Consider the following 21,859-nt stretch of genomic DNA (forward strand, 5'->3'; position numbering starts at 1 on the left):
GGTTCTCTGGAATGTTCTGTGAGCCAACCAGAGGTCTAGTGGCATGCGGCGGCGCCGTGGGAGGAAACATAGGAGCCAACAGGGGTGGGCTGATCAGGAGGACCTTGTCCCCTCCACTTTGGTGATGTTCCATGGGATGGGGACTGGGCCTGGGCAGTGCTGACCTTGTCCGCTGTGCTGGGTCTTAGTTGGGTGTTTTGGGCACACACTGCTCTGAGGAATTTCACCCTCCAGCATCGCCAGATTAGGATTTGCAAGGGGAGCTATTGGATTTCTTCTGTAGGCTTAAGTGTACATGCTAGGGAGCTTTATATTTTCATGCCTTCTTTTGGGCCAAACTGGTGGCTTTGATTACCCCGAGTGATGAGTTCACTGTTCGTGGTGATGAAGGTGGCCGGCACGGGGAAGAGCATGGGGAAAGCTATTCATGTTGTGTAACTGGAAAGCCGTGACAGGAAACCTCCTAACAAACAGGGTAGGGCCACAAGCAGGGATGCACAAAAGGAACAGTTCATAGAAGCATAGAACTACTGTAGCCCCGCTGGTCTCTGGAGAAGTGCAGGCTGGGCTGGCCCCCACCGTGGGGGGCTAACACTGGAAAAAACAGAATGTTGAGTGGCAAGGACTTCCCAGTCACTGGACGGGGGGGGACAAGGTCTTTCTCAGATTCTAATATTGTGTGATTTTTGAACTAGCTCTTGGTTTTACGCCCTTTGCACTACATATTTAGCATAAACCAGCATGGTCAACTAAAGCCTGTGGGCCGGTGGACTGTTTTGCATAACAAGTTTTGCCGAGCCCAGGCCTGCATGTTGCAAAGGGTCTGTGGCTGCTTGGTGCTGCTGGCAGAGCTGAGCTGAGTGGTGGCAGCAGCAGTGTCGTGGCCCCTGAGGTCTGGAATGTTGGCTGCCTGGCCCTTTGCAGAGAAAGTTGGCCGGCCCCTGAGGTAAAGCATCAGTATCAGCCTTAACTAAGGAGAAAAAGTGGTGACACAAACTCCAAATCCATCATTCATTCGAACTCTTCTCGTTGCTGTAAGAAAATGTACTTTTAGAAGTCCTGTTTCCTGTGAGGCAACGAGGTCGCCCAGTGAAGTGACCTTTGTGAGTCCCGTGTATTGACATGTACCTGTTTCTCTTGTAGGACCCGCAGTACGTCCAGCAGGCGCTAACCAATGTCTTACTGATGGACGCTGTGGTGGGCACACTGCAGTCCCCAGGGGCCATCTATGCTGCTTCCAAGTTGTCTTACTTTGATAAGATGAAGAATGAAAGTAAGACAAGCTCCAATTTCACACAGCAGCTTCTTGAGATCTCTTTTAAGTGATTCTATCTGCTTGATGTTTGCTTTGTCCACTAGAACGGACGAGACTCCCTTGCTTAGACTTCTCTCTTTAGAAGTTTCTTGATTAGTACATATTTGCAATTCATAATTTTACATTCCTAATGGGGAGTTGGTACATGTGTATAACACAACATAATTACTTTTTCCATCCCTGTCTTCTCCTTTCCCTCTTCCCCCCCTCCATCTTGCTTTTCTCTTATACCTTCTAATTTATTTCTGTGTCCCACGCAGGGATCTGTGCTTCCCTTCTTTCACTAATAATGGGCCTCACAGCTCCTTGAACATCAGGACATGTTGAGGCATCTTGTAATTTGTCCATCTGGGGAACATTGATAAGAGATTTCACATTGGAAGGGGCTTGTTGTGATTCAGTTGCAGATGACAGAATGTCCTCTGGCTGGTGCAAGCAGGCTAGAAGTCTGTGCAGGGTTACTAAGTGGGTCGTGGACTCTGAGTGGTACGTTGATCTTGTAGTCAAGAACATGCCCACTGGAAGCTGTGGTCCCTGTGCATGGTCAGCTTGTGCACTGGTGGACTTTACCACTGCATGGGGTTAGGAGGATGGTGAATGTCAGTATATATTTTTTAAAAAACTTGATTTGGTCAGTTTCCCTAGACAGGAATTCTCCAATCTTTTCCCTGTGCATTTCTATCTGGCCATCACTTTCTGGAAGCCATACACAGATGGGTGATAGGCTTAGGTATGTTTTTTATGATGATTTTCAATCTAGGAGCAAAGAGGTGAAAAGGGCCTTAACACATCATTTTAGCCGCTTCTATTTTGTTTCCATTTTAAATGATCTCTTACAAGCAGCTGTCTTGTGATCTTCACAAAAAAGTAGAAATTACATTGAGGATGACTTGTTACTACTAAGGCATTAAACAATATAAAATTGGTTTATGAAACAGATTAACAAAATAGGGATGTCTTACAAAGGACATCTAATTTTGATTGTGTGTGTTTTGTTGGATTTTTTTTAGTAACGGCTTTATTGATATATAACTTATTGAAAGTATACAGCTTAGTGGTTTCTAGAATATACAGAGTCGTGAGACCGTTGCCATTGCAGATTTTAGACGTTTTTGCCACCCTTTTTGTATCTACCTCCCCTCCCAGGAGCAGTCACTGACTTGCTTTGGGTCGCTACAGATTTGTCTCTTTCGGGCTTTTCATATACATGGAATCAGACAATATTTTTCCTTTTGTCACTGGCTTCTTTCATGCAGTGGAGGGTTTCCGTAGTTCATCCACATTGCAGCCAGTGTCAGTATTTCACCCCTTTCGATGGCCGAATAATATTCCATTGTTTGGACGTAGTACATTTTCTGTATCCATTCATCAGTTAATGAACAGTTGAGTTGTGTCTACTTTTTGTCTATTGTGAAGGATACTGCTGTGAACACTCATGTACAAGTTTGCGTGAGGACATTTGTTTTTGTTTCTCAGGGATAGATAGCTGGTGGTGCCGGTTTTTTAAAAACGCTTTCTCAAAATTGGGAAAAATGAACCCCAGTTATGTTTCTTTACTTTGACCTAGTTTTCCCTCTTTGTGACATCTGCTACTGACTGAGGGATCCCTGATGCTTTCTGGTTATCAACCCCTCTCACATGGTGCAGGGGACACTAAGGAGCCTTGTGTGTTACCATACAACCTGCTGGTTGGCTGGAAGGCACTTTGCCTTACAACCAGACAGCGTTCGCTCTCTTTTTTCCTTAGGAACAAAATCAAATAAACACTATACTTAGGTGCTTTATATAGCTCCAAACTTACGCCTGATCTTTGCCCAAAGTCTTTGCCAGAAGTTTATGGAACAGCCTCCTAGCGGTTTACAGGGCCACCATGGCAACACCTGGCACAGACAGCTCACTCTCAGTTATTGTCCGCCTTGCTTCCTGTGGCAAAGGAGGGACCAACTAAGCTCAGGTCACAAAATGTGGCTGAATTCCTGACCCCTTCTTAGCAAATCAAGAAATATTTTTGAGTATGTAGAGATTCATGAGGTAAAGGTGCGTGGTCCTGAGCTCAACTTCGTAGCTTGTGGTGAATTCACAATGAGGGGTCTGAGAATATCCAAAGGATGATGATAACTCAGGGGAACATAATGATAACTCAGGGGAACAGGCAAGGAGGCAAGAGCTGTCAGCCCAGGTTAGGGTACCGGCTGACTACCTGCTGATCTTGTGATCTCCAGTAGTTCAACTAATGTCTGCACATTTCAGGTTTCCATCCTTTTTTTTCCGCGGTGATAATAGTATGGACTTCATCAGATTGTAATGAAGAGTATTGGGTTCAGTAACCCTTAGTTATTGCAGGCTGATCAGGCCCGCAATCTCCCAAGTGAGTGCACAGCGAAGGCTTAAATAAATGAGACAGTGGCAATGACTTCAGGGCTCCAGGAGGGACTAACTCTCTTACAGCTTCGATATTCTCTTTAGTTTAGACAAAGACTTTTCTGGGCAGCCTGTATTTATTTGGTTTTCAAACAAAGGAGAAGGATACTCAAAACACAGGAATCTCACAGGACCTTGGGAGAATTTTCCCAAGTAGTAAATTATGTCAGTCAAGAGAAATACCTTATCTTTAGGTTGGTATTTATTGTAGGAGTGTGGAGCCTGCAGCTGCAGTCTCCTTGTAGTTAGTTGGGATTGGAACCAAACGTCCTCACCTGTGGCCTTATCTTCTCCTTAGAGGTATCACAGCTTCACAGGCCAATATGGGCCTCAGGGTGACCAGGGACTCACAGGGGTTTACTTACTATGAGTCCACTGCCTATCTTCAGACAAGGTGCCTAAGCTTCAGAGAACTCGCAAATAAATATGGAAAGCCAATTGGTTAATATTAAATCCAGCTCAGAGCCACTTTGTAGTGGTCTCAAACAGAGGAGTAATACAGTGAGGGAGGAAGCTGGCAGAGGTGGCACGTGCCTGTAATCCTAGCCCTCTGGGAGGCTGAAGCAGGAGAATGTGAGTTAGAACCTAGTCTGGGCAATTTTGTGGTTTGGTGAAACTCTGTGTCAAAGAAAAGAGGGGAGAGAAGCAGTTGGTGAGTGCCTGCACAGTGCCCCACCCAAGACTGCGGTGACTCAGTGTCTGGTGGGTGAGGGAGGCTGGTAAGGTCTCCCAGGAAGCCAGCAGGTGGGGCCCCCATCGAGAGGGTCGTCCCAGGAGTCCCACAGAGGCAGTCATAGGCTCCATCAGGAAACTCAGTGATTTGTGTAGCAGAAGGATAAGTGGGAGAGGGCCCTCCTGGACAGTGGTTCTAGTGGGGGTGGTTTGTACCTCGTCCCTGGGGAGATGTTTGGAGTGGACTTGTGTATGTGTAGGGCTGGCCTGCCATCTGGGGAGTGACCCGGGATGCTGTCAACCCCATGGGGTGTGGGGGATACAGGACAGCCCCATAGCAGCAAGTGTCACCGTTCTTGAGTTCGTTCCTTGGTCCCTTTCTTCTGGGTACATTTTGCTGTTGAGGAAGGTTTAAACCTTCTCTCTTTGGCAGTATATAGTGGGTGGGTGTGGCTAGAGACCGGGTAAGTGGCCTCCAAGCTGATGGAATGGTGGTGGTATTCCATACAGGCCTGGCCTCCTGGCCACTGCTTTACACAACAGAGGAGACCACGTTCAGGTAACTTCCTGTGCAGTTTTACCCCAGAACTCTCGATCTGAAGGGAGTAGTGTGTGTGAGGCTATCTGTAGCATCGCTGTCTTATTTCTGGGGAACTAACGCTTGGGGCTTGTATTTCAGTGCCCATGGCTGTCCCCAAGACGACTGCAGAGACGCTGAAACACAAAATCAACCCTTCAGCGGGGGAGACTGGCCCACAAGCCATTGATGTCTTGTTGTACACACCAGGTAACAAGCTGTCTTACTGGTTTATGCTGCTAGGTTAGAAACAACCTGATAAGTTTAGGTGTGGGTTTGAGGTCAGCCCTAAGAGAGGAGCAGCATTGTGGTGGAAACAGCATGTTTTCAGCCCTTAGGTAAAATCCTGAGAGGGTTGATGCTGCTGTGGCTGCTCCAGCACTTGGCTCTGGTGCCTAGCAGCCGGGGAGCCCAGGGGATGGAAGGGATCCTGCGGAGCTTCCCTCCCTGCCCTGTGTGCTTGTCCTTCCCTCTGTAGCGGTTGATAAGGCACTTAGCTCCCATCATCTCCCTTGGGAGTTACTGCATGTGCTTCTGCTTCTGTGCTGAGGACGTAGCGCCCCCGGTGTTTATTGCAACAGGAATGGGACATAGGCTGTCACTGACCCAGTCAGATGGGTAACCTGGCCAGTCCCTTCATGTGGACAGAATGAAGTGAGCCTCTTCATTGCACTTGTGTGGTCCCCATCACATTGGGTGTGGTGAACCCACTGTTGTGTCTAACGAATTCCCTGTAGTCCCATGCCCTGTAGTTCCCGGCACCTCCTCTCAAGAGAGCATTCTGCCCCACACACGCAGTGGGTTGGTCTAACCCAGGCTCTCTGATGACCTCACTAGATGTTGTACCACAGCAGATCCAAGCCAGTTTCTTGCAGGGCCTACCAGAGCCTGGGCTTCCTGCCGTGAGGGGAAAGTATCCAGACCCTTGTTCTCTGTACCTCTCTGTGTCTGCATAAAGGCCAGCAGGAGGGGAAGAGTAGCAAGCTGCTGTCCCCTGTGGCCTGGCTGCCACTTCTGGGGATGGAAGAGCTTACAGGGAGCAGAGTTTTGCCAGCCTGCAGAAGCTAGGCATGGGACCACCAAGACGGGCAGTTCCTGCAAGCCCATTAGCTCAGGTTAAGACTCCAGGGGCCACATAAGGAGTTGAAAAAACCAAGTCTGTAGGCCTCCAATGGGCTCAGGCTCAGATGGGTGGGAAGAATATTTATTTAGTGGATCCCCCACCGTGGGGACCAAGGAGCAGTGGAATAGATGCCCCTAGAAAGACAGCAGGCCCGTGGTCCCTAGTCAAGGACAGAGGTGGCTCTGCATATGCACAAAGCGTTCTTGTGACCGCAGGGCAAGCACGAACTCCTGGGCAGTGTATGGAAGTGCTGGCTGTGAAGGAAAAGATGGAGTTGACTACACTGAAATTAAGGACTGTTAAGCAGTATTTCCAAGAGTGAAAGTGCAAGTCACAGATGGGAAAGGATGTTTTGGCACAACAGCATGGTTAGGGGCTGCTATCCAGAGAGGGACATGAGGCCCTCAAAAGTTGCCAGTAGATGAACACGTTACAGAAAATGCTATCTCAGTGGCCAGCAAAAACTTAGCCTCAGGAGCAAGAAAGGAAGTGCCGGTAAAATTATAGTTATAAAACCAAAAACAAGCTGACATAGGGCATGGTGGCCCTGTAGTTCCCAGTAGTCACATGCCCTGTAGTTCCTGGCACTCAAAAGGCTTAGGCAGGAGAAATTGGTTATATCCAGAAGTTCGAGGTCAGTCTGGGCAACACAGCAAGATCCTGCCTCAAACAAACCTACAAACAAAAAGCAAAGAAAACCCCCAGAAACTTCATATCCTTAGAATGGCCACACTTGAAGCCACCAAATGTTGGTGAAGCTATGGAGTGAGGGGCCTGGGTATGCACTTTTGTGTCATGGGAGTTGGTGGAAGGCCAGTGCTTTGTCCTCAGTGTCTCCACTGACCCCTCCCTGTGTGCTGGGAGCCCACTGGCTCCTCCTCCTGTTCCTCCTCCTACAATACTACTCAGTAATAAACCCTCATGGCAGAGCTAGCTCAACAATGCAGTCTGTATACCCCACCCCTAATCTAGTTCTGTCTGTCCATGTGGTTCTGTGACAGACAGCCCCTTTACAAGGCACCAAGCTCCACATGGGCAGGGCAGGACATGGTTTCACTCCCTTCAGTATCCCTAGCACCAGTACAACAGCTGGCACTAAGTAGATGCCCAGTAAATGCAGTAATGTCACATCACCCCTGCCAATACACTCAGAGGTTCTCTTCCAACACTATGGCCACTCTCCTCTTTAGGATACCTCGACCCTGCAGAGAAAGTGGAAGATGCTCACCCCAAGTTATGGTGCGCCCTGAGCGAAGGCAGAGTAATTGTGTTTGACGCCTCCTCTTGGACCATCCATCAGCACTGCTTTAAAGTGGGCACCTCCAAGGTGGTGAGTACATGAAGCTGCTCAGTTCAGACTGCTGTGTATGCATCCAAGTGCATACAAGGTCCAACACATAAGTGTGGTAGCCTGCAGTCCACACAGAACACATGGTCTGTAAATGGGAGGCCTGTGATTTTTACTGTGATTTTAAGTTAAGTGTAAGCTCGTCTTGCCCTTTTGCCTACAAGTGCTTATTAAAAGTTGAGGCTTAATCTCCCACCCACCTTTGAAAACCCTGGATGCTTCCTGTGCGTCAGCATGGTGCACACATGGTGGGGTGATGCCTTGAGGTGACTGCAGACCATGCTTCTGGTGAATCCTGGTGCTTGTTGGTGAGGGGCGACAGGTGGGTCTCTTTTGGACTCAAAGAGGAGTGAGCTGCTCCTCTGGAGGCCTGTGTGGGTATCCAGTTGCCCTGTGGACCAGGCCGCAGACACCAGGGCTGGCAAAGCACGTGCTGTACCTTAGTCCTTTGCGTCACAGCAAGCTTAGAGAATTTCACAGCAAGTACTGGCAGCACATCGAGTCATGTATCCGTGACATGGCCATGGTGCAGCCTGTCTCATGAATCATACACATGATGTATACATAGCCTGTGATGTATATATACATGATGTATACATAGTATGGTCTCTAGTTGCATCCATTTATCTATAAAAGCCTGTATACATAGCCCAGGACCCCTGCCCTGCAGTCTCTTCATGGGAGATCCCTACTCCTGGAGGATAGTACCCATGGCCCTCTGGTCAGTGTGACAAGTACATCCTGTCAGTTGGCTTGCATTCCCTGGACACTCACGAGATTGAGCTTTGTTGTCCATGCTTTGCCAGCTGCCAGGCGCCCTGCGGTGGCATGTCCTCTATGCATGTGTCCCTAAGCCTGAGTTTATCTTTCTTGCTGGTGTGCACATATTCTTTCAACCCTACATTCAAACTGCATCCATGTCTGCACATCCTGCCTGGTGGCTTCACCCTGTTCAGGAATTCTGGGGACATAGAGGAACCCTCATACCCTTCTCTCCAACAGTGCAGAATTTCAAAACAAGATGGTAGGAAATTAACAATGGTTGTTATATTGCATATTGTTATCTTCAGAGTAGTTGTTCAGATTACTAAATATAAGCATGCAAAATTGATCAAAAAATTAAGCATTAACTGTTTCTTTCAATAAACCAATAGAAATTAGTAGTATAATTATCTTAGCTAAGATAACATCTTCTTTTGAGGCTGTGTAAGCAAGACATTTTACTAAAATTACACCAATCCTGAGGTGGATGTAAAAATAAAGGGCTCTTTTAAATGAGTAGTTCTTGCATTAACAAGTTGGCTTCCTTTTCTAAATTACTTGTGTGTATATATATATTTTTCCCCCTTCCTTTCTTTCTTTTCTCCTTTCCCCCATCCTAGGTGTTCTTTTCTTTGAGCAGTCTCTTTCCCTTTCACAATATCTATTGTAACTTTCAGATTTTATTTACTCTTTCAGTTTTATACACTAGGAAAACAATACAGTGTTTACACATGTGGGTCTGATGTATTTCACTTAGTATGGTCTGTAGTTGCATCCATTTACCTATAAAAGCCTGAGTTTATCTTTCTTTATAGCTGAGTAATACTCCATTGCATAAACATACCACATCTTTTTTATACATTCCTCAGTTCATGGGCATTGTAGTTGTTTCCAAGATTTAGCTATGACAGATTGCGCTGCTATAAACATGAGTGCATGTATATGGCTGTGGTATTATGTTTTCAGTTCTTCTGGAAAAATACTCAGAAAGGGAAACCTGGGTTGAATGATACCTCTAATCCTAGTTTTTTGAGGAATCTCCACACTGGTTTCCACAGTGGTTGTACCAGTCTCCAACAGTGGTGAAGGGTTCTTTTTTCCCCTACAGCCGCTGGTTAATTTCTTGATAATAGCCATTATTTCTGGAGTGAAATGGAATCTCAGTGTTGTTTTAATTTGCATTTCTCAAATGACCAATGATGTTGAACATTTTTTCATATATTTATTTGCCATCTGCATTTCTTCATCTGAGAAGTGTGTATTCATTTCAGATGCCCATTTTTGATTGGATCTTTGAATTTTAGGGGTGTGATTTTTTTTTTTAACTACAAACACATTCAGCCACCTTATCTTTGACAAAGGGGAAAAGCATGTTCACTGGAAGAAAGATAATCTCTTTCATAAATAGTGCTGGAAAAACTGACTTTCACATGCTGAAGACTAAAACTAGACTCATGTCTACCACCATGCGCTAAACTAAAGTCAAAATGGATCAAAGATCTAAATATTAAAACAGAAACACTAAATCTACTAGAAGAGAAAGTAGGTGGAAATCTTGAAGACATAGGGGTAGGCAGACATTTCATGAACAAAAACCAAACTGCACGGGAAACACTTCAAAGAATCAAAAACTGGGATCTCATCTTATTGAAAAGTTTTTGCACATCAAAAGAAATCACCAACAGAATAAAAAGAAAACCCACAAATTGGGGAAAAATTTTTAGCTAACTGTCCCTCAGACAAAGGACTTCTATCTAGAACATGTAAAGAATTTAAAAAAGGCTTCATTTTGTAACAGTCTTTACTGCCCTCCTGTTAGAACACTGAAAGCAACGTGTTATTCAATTATGTGAAAACATCTTCCTGCTAGTTTCACAGATATTTCTTACTTTCCCATAAGAAAAAACCTGGAGAATAGCTCAAGAAAATGCTGCCTCACCTGAAGTGGGAGGTTCAAACTGGTTTATCTAAGACGTCTTCTTTTGAGGCCATGTAAGCAAGACATTTCACTAAAATTACACCAATCCTGAGGTGGATGTAAAAATGAAGGGCTCTTTTAAATGAGTAGTTCTTGCATTAACAAGTTGGCTTCCTTTTCTAAATTACAGGAATTTTTTTTTTTCTTTCTTTTTTTTTTTTTTTCCTCCAGTACCGGGAACCGAACTCGCGACCTTGCGCTTGCCAGGCAGGCGCTTTGCTGCTGAGCTAAATCCCCAGCCCCAGGAATTTTTATAACTAGAATTTAAATTATTAATTTTCAAAAGAGCTTTCTTCTGACTTCAAGACTATAACCACCATTGACACTGATTATATCTAGTATTATATCTAGTCCTCAGCAATCGGCCAACATGATGTCACTTTTACTCTTTGAAAATCTAAGTGTACTTGAAGACATTTATTCAACAGTACCATGGGGGCCATGTCACGGGCAGAGACAGAAGAGGTAATCACAGCATAGGCAGCAGCTGCCTGACCGTCTCCGTTGGCACCGGCTGGGGCAGGTCCGGCCACTAGACTGATTGCCAGGTGCAGGCAAACACAGCCCTAATCCATGTGATGTGTGACATTCTAATTCTTTGGTGTCTTAAACCTTAATTTGCAATATCAAAAAGCTTAGCAGTAAACAGAAATATTCCTGTCTCTTGGCCTTGACCAGTGGCAGACCCCTAGGATACTCTAGAAATAGAGAGCCCTATTGTGGGTTGTTCCTGTGTGGTAGACCTTCCTTTCCACTTTCTTCACAGCCACCTGCTAAAATTTATTTGCGACTCCAAATAGGTACTCATGGTGGCCTCTTGGCTGTGCACAGTGGGAACAGTTGAGTTGCTGATGTGTACATCCAGCTGAGGCTGACGGATGTCACTGATTTCTCCCTGTACTCAGACTGTATATGAGCAGCTTTCCATGATTTCCACATTTTTGTGCTTTTGTCGGTGACTGCTATTCAGAGTGGCCCCAAGCATGGTGTGGTAGTGTTTCTATTTGCACAGAGGCTGTGACACAGCCTGTGGAGAGACCGAGGGGTCAGGTGAGCTTTACTCGGGTGTGGTGATGGTCCCCTTGGCCATGAGTTCAACATTAACAAAGCAACAATGTGCACCCAATAAACTGTCTTAGAAGGAAACACACAAACCTAAAGCAAGGTCACATAATAACCCATCAAAGAAAATGCCATGATCAGATGCTGTGGGCCCAGGGCTGTTTGTCCCCAGGAGCAAGGGTTCAGTATTGGGGTAATCAGGCACATTTGTGGAACGTTACTGCATGAAGACTGAGCACTGTGCTTTTTTTCCTGGCCTCCCCTTAGAACTGCATGGTGATGGCGGAGCAGAGCCAGGTGTGGGTCGGCTCGGACGACTCCATCATCTACATCATCAATGTCCACAGCATGTCCTGCAACAAGCAGCTCACGGACCACCGCACTGGTGTCACAGGGCTGATCGTGCAAGATGGGAAGAAGCCCAGGTACAGAGGGCAAGCAGGGATGGAGACTCACTCGTTGGCCCTCAGGGCAGTTTCCCGAGGTACATGCCCCAGGAACCAGGAGGGCGAGTGAGTGGAATAGCCGGGAGGTGACAGGCTAGGTCTGCATCTGTTGTGGGTACAAGAAGGGTGTTTCTCCTCTGAGAGTGATCTGGCTTGGCACCTGGCCTTTCTGCTGAAGTCAGGGACAGTACAGGCCTGTGGTGGAAGGGTGAGCCCCCTGTAAGACTAACATCCATTGTTGTCAGTTTCCTCATTGTTCCACTGACATTGGGAATTGGCATTTCTGTGTGAGATCACCCAAGTTTTCAGCCTTGGCTTCATTTTAAAAATGTCACTGTAAGATCCCCTCAATCCCCCAAAAGTTACTTGCTGGCCAGCAGTGTGCAGACTGACTGGGACCAATGAGGTACTTCCTCGTGCAAGCTGCAGGGCTGACGTGGGGGAGCTGTGTCCCTTGACCTGTCTTCAGTTGTTTTCTGGGTGGGGAAGATGTCTGGGGTGCCAGTGATCTTCATTTTTTTATTGGCTTTTTTTTTTTTTTCTTGGTACCGGGAATTGAACTCACGACCTTGCACTTGTGGGGCAGGCGCTGTGCTGCTGAGCTAACTCCCCAGCCCCAGTGATCTTCATTTTTAAACCCACCCAGTGGACTTTCCCTTCTGACCCTGTCTTCCCTTCCTCAGGGGATGAAGGACAAGCAGCTCTAGACTCTACCTGTATTAATCATTTTCCTAGTTACTAGGGAAAAATATCCAACACCCACAGCCTAAAGGAGGAGAAGTTTATTTTGGCTCACAGTTCTCGGAGGATTTAGTCCCAGGCAGAACAGCGTGGTGGAAGGGCGTGTAGAGAGAAAATCAACTTGCGGCAGCCAGGAAGCAGAGAGATGGGAGGAGCTGGGACGAGAACACACCCTTCCAGATCGCGCCCTCAGTGACCTGCCTCCAGCCAGGGCGCAAACTGCTAGCAGCACCGTTAGCCTTGAACTCATCAGTGGCTCAACCTCCTGATGGATACAGTGTCCCCACGATCCAGTCACTTTCCCAAAACCCCACCTCTGAACACGCGAGACTTTGGGGAACCTTTTAGATCTGAACCATGGCACCCCTGCAGGCACAGGCGAGTCCCATCAAATGCGCATGCTTAGCTAGCCTCATCCCACCTGGGATCAAGTCATTCTGGAGAAAACTATTTGAACCACAAAGCCCTGAGACTATCCTGGTCCACGGGAGGCTTCCAGAGAGGGCATGAGGTGCTCCCAGGGCCACACAGGTGGGCGGCGGGTTGTGACCACCAGCCTTTGGGCCTCCCGTGCCCACTCCCCTGTTCTAGGGAGTCAGCATCCCCAGGAAGAACTGTAAAGGTCATTTCTCTGGCCCCATCTAGGCTCCCCTTGTGTCTTAGTTACTTTTCTTGTTGCTGTGACAAAATAAAGGAGGCAAAGTTTATTTAGCTCACGGTTTGTAGAGGTTTCAGTCCATAATCGCCTGGCTCCAAGGCAGGGTGGTGTGGCAGACAGGTATCACAGGAGAAACAGTTCATGGTGCGCGGGTGGTAGGAAAATAAGCAAAGGACAACCCCGGCTCTTTCTGCCCCTTTGTACTTCATACAGCCTACTTAGGGCGGGTAGCTCTCTCTCTCTCTTAATTGTAGTGCCCTTGAGTTTAGCATTGCACCGTGAATCGATCCCAGCATCACACTCTAGATCCAGCCACCACTGAAAAAAAGCCCTAACTATGACTGTATGAAACTTTGGGGGGACAGCTAGACACAAACCATATAACCATGGATTCCTGTCATGTCTTCCCAAGCATCCTGCTTCAGGTGACTGCTCACCACATTCCTTTGTTCCGTAAGAGAACACCACAAATGAGTTAACTTAGAGCAAAGATTCACCTAGTTCTGGAGGCCAAAAGTCCGAAGTCAAAGTGTTGGCAGGGCCACGTGCCTTCTGAGCCCTTTGTGGAGAGTCCTTCCTTCCTGGTCCAGTGCCTGGTGGCTGATGGCCACCCGTAGTGTCCCATGCATGTCTGCTGCAGGGTCCTCAGCTCCCTTGTGTAAGAACACACTAGTCATGTCCCATCACTGTGACCTCATTTTAACTTGTTCAGGTCAGATTCTGAGATACTGAGGTTTGGGACACCAACATATTTTCTCAGGGCCACAGTCCAACCATGATTCCAGTTTGTGTCATTATGTCAAGAATGCTGCTCCTGGGCTGGGGATTTAGCTCAGCGGCAAAGCGCCTGCCTGGCAAGTGCAAGGTCGTGAGTTCGGTTCCCAGTACCGGAGAAAAACAAAAAACAAAACAAAACAAACAAACAAAAAAAAAGAATACTGCTCCTATTCTGCCCATCTGTGTCCTGTGGTGAGGATAGCACCCAACACACATGTGCTGATGAGGTAGGGTCTCTGTGTTGGCCCTGGGGAAGGGCTGCTTGGCAGGTGGGTCCAGCTCCCATACCTCCCTCCAGGCTGGCTGTCCTCCTGGCCCGCTCTTACCCTTACTTAGCTCCAGAGAGCCTGTGTTGTTGGCAGGCCCAGCTCAGGTGGGACGTGGGCACAAACCTGTTAGTGGACTAGGCTCTAGGGTATGGGAGTCATGGACGGTACTGGCCACAATCTGTCCTCCTGCAACTGTGGGTTATTAAACCCAGTGCTGAGGTGTGCTTGCCTCCTGGGCTTCTCTTGGAGCTGGGTGGCCCTTTGCTAAGACCAGATCACAGGTAACGGTCAGCTGTGGCTGCAGTCACCAAGCCTGTGACCAGCCGGCGCATTATCTGCTGGCGTGTTCGCAGGAGTGGCACATTACTTAGCATCCCTGTGGTGGAGAATCCAGTGGTGGCTTTGTTCCTCCTGAGGCTGGAACAGTGCTGCAAAGGCCTCCATCAACCTATGTGTGTTTTTGGTTCCCCCAGTGAGGTCTACTCCTGCAGCCTGGATGGGACAGTCCTGGCATGGGACGTCAGCACCCTGCAGGTGACCTGCTGCTTCCAGGTGCCCTACGGCGGCCTCACGTCCATCAGCCTGCACAGCAGCAACCTGTGGTGCTGTAAGTCCAGACAACCTGACTCCCTACCTGGGAAGGAAGGGCCCGTTTCCTGGTTACTTCTCTGTGCTCCCGCCCCACCCGTAGGCCTCTGCACACCTGCTCTTCCCCTGCTCTCACAGGCCGTGCTCTGGAGCTGACCCCGGCCCAGATGCTGAGGTCATGGTGCTGCCCCGGCATCCTCTTACAGCCCCGTGTGTGTCACTCCCTCCCCCAGGGACCAGGTCAGCAAGGCCTTGGTGTGGTTACCTGTGCTGATCCTGGCACATCCCTGGGGCCCTTCGTGTCCTTGGAGCCAAGCCAGCATTTTCCAGGGGTGATAGGCTGCGCAGGCCTTGGCCTGGCAGCTCATGTTCCGTGTTTCTGAACACCCTAGGGCGCAAACACTGCCTGCGTGTTAAGGACGTCCCCACCCAGCATATGCCAGACAGCATGAGTAACACTCATGAGTTCCATGAATTCTTTAGGTGAAACATAGTTTACATACGGTAAAACGCCCAAGTATGCAGGTTGTTTGTTCTGACAAAAGCAGAATTGTCCCTCAGTGCCCGTGGGGGACTGGTTCCAGCACCCCCATGATAAGAAAATCCATGGCTGCTCGAGTCCTTTGTGTAAAATGGCATGTGGTTGTCTAGAACCTGTGCATATCTTCTTATACCATACACTTTAGTCATCTTAAGATGTCTTATAATACCTAATACAATGTAAGCATTCCATAAATAGTTATGCTGTATGGTTTATGGAATAACGGCAAGTGAAAAAGCCCGTACATGTTCAGTATAGACTTGCAAGATCGAACCCAGAGCCTGTGCCTGCTAGGTAAGTGCGTGCTCCGTGGCTGAGTTGTACTCTCAGCGCATGACTTTTTCAAATAGTTTCAAATCACAGTTGATTGAATCCACAGATGTGAAACATACAGATACAGAGGGCTGACTGTATACCCAGCATAACTGTAGAGAAACCAAGATAGAGCACATTTCCACCACTGCCCCCTTCCAGGCCATGCCCTGCCCAAAGGGGTGCAGTTGTTCTTCACTGTCACTATGAATTTGTTTTCCAGAACTTTCTATAAGTGGACCCTACAATATATATTGTTTCATCTGGCTTTATTCATTCAATATGATACTTTTAGGGTTCATCTATGTTACTTCGAGTGTCAGTAGCTCATTCATTTTCATCTCTGAGTCATACAGGATTCTGTGTGTTACTATACTAGCTCAGTGCTATTCTCCTAGGGTAGACGTGGGGTTGTGTTTAACTGTGTGAGGAGCTATTGGTTTTTCTTAGAGCACCAGCACCATCCTACATTCCCACAAGCAGGGCATGAAGGCTCCAATTTCTCCACATCCTTACCAACCTTTCCTGTCTGCCTTTTTGGTAATGGCCACACATCTGTCCACATCTGCACCTTTGGCTGTTCACACAGCAGAGTAGGTGCTGAGCGCTGCCCTCTCCTCCTGCAGTGGGGGCCCCTGTAGCCTTAGCACATGACAAGTGTTTAGATGCAGCATCAGGGTGACCTGGGAGCTGGTGACTGTATTGGGGAGGAGTTTCTGTGGCCCCCAGACAGAGGCCCCCTCCACATGGGCTTCGTACGGCTTATGGCTCGTGACTTCTGCTGGTCAAGCATTCCCACTGGGCAGCCGCCTGTAAGGGCCTTATTCATCAGCCTGAGTGGGTAACCGCATGGCTGCAAAAAAGGCTTCCTGGAGGATGCGCTGTTTGTGTATTAGGTCTCTGGCTCAGAGGTCTCAGTGGAGATATAAAGCCAGGTTGGCTTCTGAGCCATCCGGCTGGCCAGGGACCAAGGGGCCATTGCCTCGGTGAGACTGAGGGCTGGGGGAGGGGGCTGCAATCCAGTGTTGTAGCAGCATGAAGTCAACACAGCATCTCCGGGCGGCACCTCTTACCTCCCAGCACTGGCAGACTGGCCTCTTGCTGGTGAGATGGGTCCTCCCCATCTCTGTGTAGTGGCTGTCGCACTGGTGGGGAGGGGATGGAGAGCTGCATACAGTGACAGTACAAGAAAGAAAGCTGGACAACACTGAGCCTTTTCTTCAGGCATCTCTGCCTTCACTGTAGATATGGCTTTACCTCGTCTTTGGGCTGGTTTTGGTGGCTTTTATCTCGCAGAGACTGAAGACATTTTACCTAAGTGAGTAAAGTTGCGACACAGAAATGCCAGAACCAAGCACAGGCATGTGCCTTGAATTGTGGTGGCCTCTTAGTGGGTTAGAACCACTTCTTAGGTGACAGAAAACTCAAAGCAGTGGTTCCTGGGCAACTTCTAAAGCAGCCCTACTTTCCACCACACTGCACAAAGCCCCAGAAGAGAGTGGAGGACTCCAGCTGTTTCCTCTCTCTGTTACACACTGGGCGGAGTAGTATACACCTGTAATCCCAGCACTTTCAGAGGCTGAGTCAGGAGGAGCACAAGCTGAAATCCTGAATGAGCAACTTAGCAAGATCCTGTCATAAAAAATAAAAAGGTGTAAGGATGTTACAGCTCAGTGGCAGAGCACTCTCCCCCTGGGTTTGATCCTCTGTGCCACAAAAAAAAAAAAAGGAAAGGAAGGAAAGGTCCTTGTAGTCACGTGTTGCTGTGTAAACTGACAGAATGTAAGCGCCTTGCCAACTCCCAAGCATCACATGGGACGTGTCCCACACGGCAGTCCCTCTGCTTCTGTGCTCACTCTGCCTGGTCCTCATTCCAGTCCTTTCCTGACACAGGCACAGGCAGCAACATTGTGGTCATGACGACGCACGGCTCCCTGTGCAAAGAGCTGAGGACAGACGAGGACCTTAAGGAGGCACAGTCCTCCTTCCTGGGCCTGCAGCTCCTTCCTGAGGTACTCCACAGAGGGCGCAGGCACGAGGTGGGCTGCCTCGGCATAGCACAGTGCCAGCATGATCTTTGTTTTAGCAGGGGCAGCTGTGGACCGCCTGTGCGGGGCGTGGTGAGGTGTGCATCTGGAGCTTGGAGGACCTGGCCCAGGCCCCGCAGCGGATTCACCTGCAGGACTGCTCTGAGGTCAGCTGCATGATCCGTGTGAAGAGGCAGGTAAGGTGACATGTGGGCTCCTGCCCAGCCTGGCCCCTCCTGCTGCTTCTGCCTTCCTGCTTCCTCTCCCAGGTTCTGTCTCCATGTCCCTAGACTGTCATATACCTTGAGTTGCATAGTGTGATTGCAGTGCTTAGAAACCAGATCTCCCCAGGGCTGCCTTAGTAAATAACCACAGTCTGGGTAGCTTAAACAATCAAACCAAACTATTTTCCCCCTGTTCCAAAGGCTGGAAATCTGAAACCAAGGTAGTGACATCTTACAGGTCCCGCCACCTCCCAGCTGTACCAAGCTGGAGTCCAAACCTTTAACACCTGGAGCTTTAGGGTACACTTATCCAACCCATAGGAGTGAGGCTCAGGGTATGGTCCAGCCTGGGCAGAACGCTCCAGCTGTGGGGCTATGAAACTAGAGCCCACTCTCTCTTCCCAGAACACAAGTGTCAGGGAGGCAGAGGGTACACAGTCCAGTCCCAAAGGGGAGAAATTAGAAGAAAAAGAGTCCTGGGTCCCAAGCAAACCTGAAACTCAGCAGGGAATTTATATTCAAGCCCTCCTCCACTAGCTTTACTGGCATATAATTAACAAGTACAAATGATACTCACTTAATGTATACAGTGTTGATATACAGTGTGTCTAATCGCCACAACCAAGCTCATTAACATATGCATCACCACACAGTTACAACTGTGGGGTTTGTTTTGTGGAGAAAACTTCTAAAATTTACCTCTTAGCAAATTTGAGGTACACCAGATGGAATTATTAACTATGGTCACATCATCCCCTAAGCTTTATGGCTTGAGACAGTCCACTGTAGCTCAAGGCTCCATCCTGTGGGCCCACCAGGTGGCCCAGCCTCTGGGGCACCAGGAAGGACATGGATTTGGGGGTGCATTAGTCAGCCGAAGCACTGGGTACAGCACCATATATTTTTGGGGGGCCTCCTTCCCAGCTGATGCCCCTCCTGTTTCTCTCTGGCAGATCTGGGTGGGCGGCAAGGGGCCATCCCAGGGAAGACTCAAAGGGAAGATCTATGTGATTGATGTGGAGAGGAAGACGGTGGAGAAGGAGCTGGTGGCGCATGCAGACACCGTGAGGACCCTATGCTCTGCCGAGGACCGATACGTGCTGAGTGGGTCAGGCAGGGAAGAGGGCAAGATTGCTATCTGGAAAGTGGAGTGATGGTGCGCAGATGTGCAGGAGGTAGCCTGCTCTGCTTGCTCCGCAGGCCTCTCTGGAGCTGTCCCCGCAGCAGAAGCCCTGAAGGCTGGGCAAGCAAGGGCCGAGCCACTTGGTCATTTGGGGAGATGTCTGGGCCTGTGTGGAATGTGTCTCCTGTGGGCCCTTGACAAGACCTTCCAGCCCGCAAGCAGCTCAAGCCAGGTGCTCCTCAGGTTGTTGGCTATGGCTCAGTTGGATAATAGCTACCTCTGCTGGGCAGCTACCATGTGTGCTGTCTGCAAAGTTCCAAACGCTACCACCAGGGTTCAGCCCTGGGTTGACCCGTTTAGCTGAGTCACACGTGACCTGGAGGCCCTGGCGTCTGTCTGGTTTTGCGTCTCTTGTGCTTCAGTCATTCATACTTAGGTGTCACCAGGGTGACAGTGGCTGGGCATGATGGTGAGCCAAGGCACCCTACAGTCTTCTAGTGACTTCTAATTTCTGGCCAGTCTTCTGGGCATTTAACAGTAACCACTTTGTGGTCGAGCAGGTTTGCACTGCCCAGCCTGCCCCATCGGAACAGGTGGCCTGCCTGAGGGGCGGGGACAACACTGTGATCAGATGTGTCCAGTCAGGGCTTGGGCTCTCTGTATCTTTCCTCTTCTCCCTCCCTCCTTTCCTCCCTCCCCCTCCCTCCCTGCCCCCATTGGGCAGCACTGGTATTCAAACTCAGGGCTTTAAAATGAGCTATATCCCCAGCCCCTTTTTCTATTTTGAGACAGGATCTCGCCAACTCACTAAATTGCTCAGGCTGAGCTCAAACTCGGTCTCCTGTCTCAGAGTGCTGGGATCACAGGTATGTGCCAGCATGCCTGGCTTCTCTTTTTCTTTTTTATGAATTCAAAGATTTTATAATTAAGAAACCTAGAGAGACTTTGTTTCTACCAAAGTTACAGACAGAAAGGTCTAGAAGAGCAGGCACTATCTTATCTCCGGAGTAGCTGCTCTCCCAGGGCACAACCCATTGACCTGCATCTCTGTAAATGTGTATGTATATGTAGGTGATGCTTTATTATGTAACTAAAAAAAAACTGTAAATAACTAAATATTTGCAAAAAGGACCCTTTGCCCATTACTATGCTGTGATTAAGATTTCATTCCTGAAGTATTCTGTGAGGATGCTTCTGGTGTTATTGCCAAAGTTGGAGGGAACACTCATCTCTCTGAACATTACCAGGGCACGTGGCCTGTCCCTGTGGACCTAGCATGAGCTCAGCCACCAGCCCTCTCTGGAGCTTCTCGGTTTTCAGGACACAGCGGAACACCGGGCCACAGCCTGCCCACCGAAAGGCCACTGAGGGTGTTTCTTGAGGGTGTTTGCAGGGCCACACTCTAGCCCACAGACGTCTCCTCGTGGACCCTAGGCTTCACTTGATCTTAGCCAAAAGGCCGAGAAGCGATGACCCTAGGCTTTAGAAGAACCATGTCATTGACTGATACTTCCCTCAAGGTGTGGACTTCGCATAGTCACTGGCTCTTCTGGGTATCCTGGAACGTGGTGCAGCAAAAGCTCAGTGCTTGTGGAAAGGTCCCCAAATTCCAGAAAGAGGACTTGGCCAGCAGTGAAGGGCAGAGGTTGAATTTTGCTTTTGTAAACACATGGAACCTTACAATGAAAGTCTATCAAAAAGATGTATATAAATTATTTAATGCCAGTCCAGAGGTAACCAGGTATTTTCACCTTGTGAATAATAAATTCATTTATTTGATAAATGCATATATCCACTTTATTTCATCATTGACTGGTGGAAGAGGTCTTGAAAACAATCCAGGACTTTCTGAACTTGCTCTTGATTCATTCTAAGCACCAATCAAGTTATGTCAATGCAGACTTTTCATCTGTTTTACTCATAGTGATAATTTCCAGGATCTATGTGACAGTAATTATATTTGAAACCACCAGTACAGAAAAACCCCAGAGGCTTTTAGGAAGTGGTCATTTATATAAAAGAGGAAAAAGCAGTGAAGTGGGATGGATGGGTGGAGTGAGGGCATGGTTCTGTACTGATGTAAATGGCATCTTGCTAGTGGGCTTCACCTGGAAAAAAGGGGCACTTTGGTGTGTCAGTTTCCCCGTGCCTTGGAGAGCATATAATACGCATACATTATGAATGAGCGTGTATCAGGGGAACGGCCAGAATGAGTGGGGTTCATTAAACAGACTGTGCTGCCTTTCCTGCCTTGGCTTTGCCAACTTAGATTGGCACAAAAGCATTGCCCTTGAACCACAAGCCATTGTATTTTATGGTAATTTCAGCTGACACAGGAGAGGAAAGCCTTGGTGAGGGGGTTGGTGGGGCTACAAGCACCCTCCCTTTACTGAGGCAGAGTGGTGGTGACAGTTCTACGACTCGTTCTCAGGAAGTGTTTGTTGTCCCTTGGTGCTGTGCAGTGATGGCCCTTGGAATGTGACTATAATGTCTGAATTGAAAGTGTATGACTTTTGTCTACCTCTGGAGAACTCCTCAGGGAAAGTCCAAGTGGCTGAGGAGGGCAGCGAGGCCTCTATTTGCATTTCTTGCAGGAATGCCACAGTATCACTGAGGGTGAGACAAAGGTGCAGGGACAGTGCTGCCACTGAGGATAAGGTGACTGGGGCATGCACAGGACAGGGACCCAGCTTTCATGCCTCAGAAAACAGGCTGCCTGGGGGGCTGGGCAGGGCAAGTGGACCAGGGCTTGAGCTGAGCCTAGCCGGGGACCTGGCCACATGACCTGTGTCCCCCGTGAAACATAGGTGGTTCCTTTGTGCAGGGCTGGTATGAAGCCTGATGGGGGGCAAGCTGAACTGTTGGGTGCTCAGGAAATGCTCAAAGAATATTCCA

General features: G+C 48.4%; 1 protein-coding gene across 1 annotated transcript in view; it reads left to right on the forward strand.

The window, feature by feature from the left end:
• Positions 1 to 19,502, forward strand: part of Dennd3 (DENN/MADD domain containing 3) — a gene marked incomplete at its 5' end in the record, with an annotated part of 68,637 nt that extends 49,135 nt beyond the window's left edge. Inside the window, 8 exon segments of the mRNA XM_013520212.1 lie at positions 1,144 to 1,273; positions 5,088 to 5,195; positions 7,299 to 7,438; positions 11,526 to 11,683; positions 14,623 to 14,756; positions 17,484 to 17,602; positions 17,677 to 17,814; positions 18,795 to 19,502. Of these exon segments, the coding sequence (XP_013375666.1) occupies positions 1,144 to 1,273; positions 5,088 to 5,195; positions 7,299 to 7,438; positions 11,526 to 11,683; positions 14,623 to 14,756; positions 17,484 to 17,602; positions 17,677 to 17,814; positions 18,795 to 18,995 (1,128 nt within the window).
• Positions 19,503 to 21,859: the final 2,357 nt, after the last annotated feature.

This window comes from Chinchilla lanigera, unplaced genomic scaffold (assembly GCF_000276665.1).
Source record: "Chinchilla lanigera isolate Chin_1 unplaced genomic scaffold, ChiLan1.0 scaffold00053, whole genome shotgun sequence".
Lineage (NCBI taxonomy): Eukaryota > Metazoa > Chordata > Mammalia > Rodentia > Chinchillidae > Chinchilla > Chinchilla lanigera.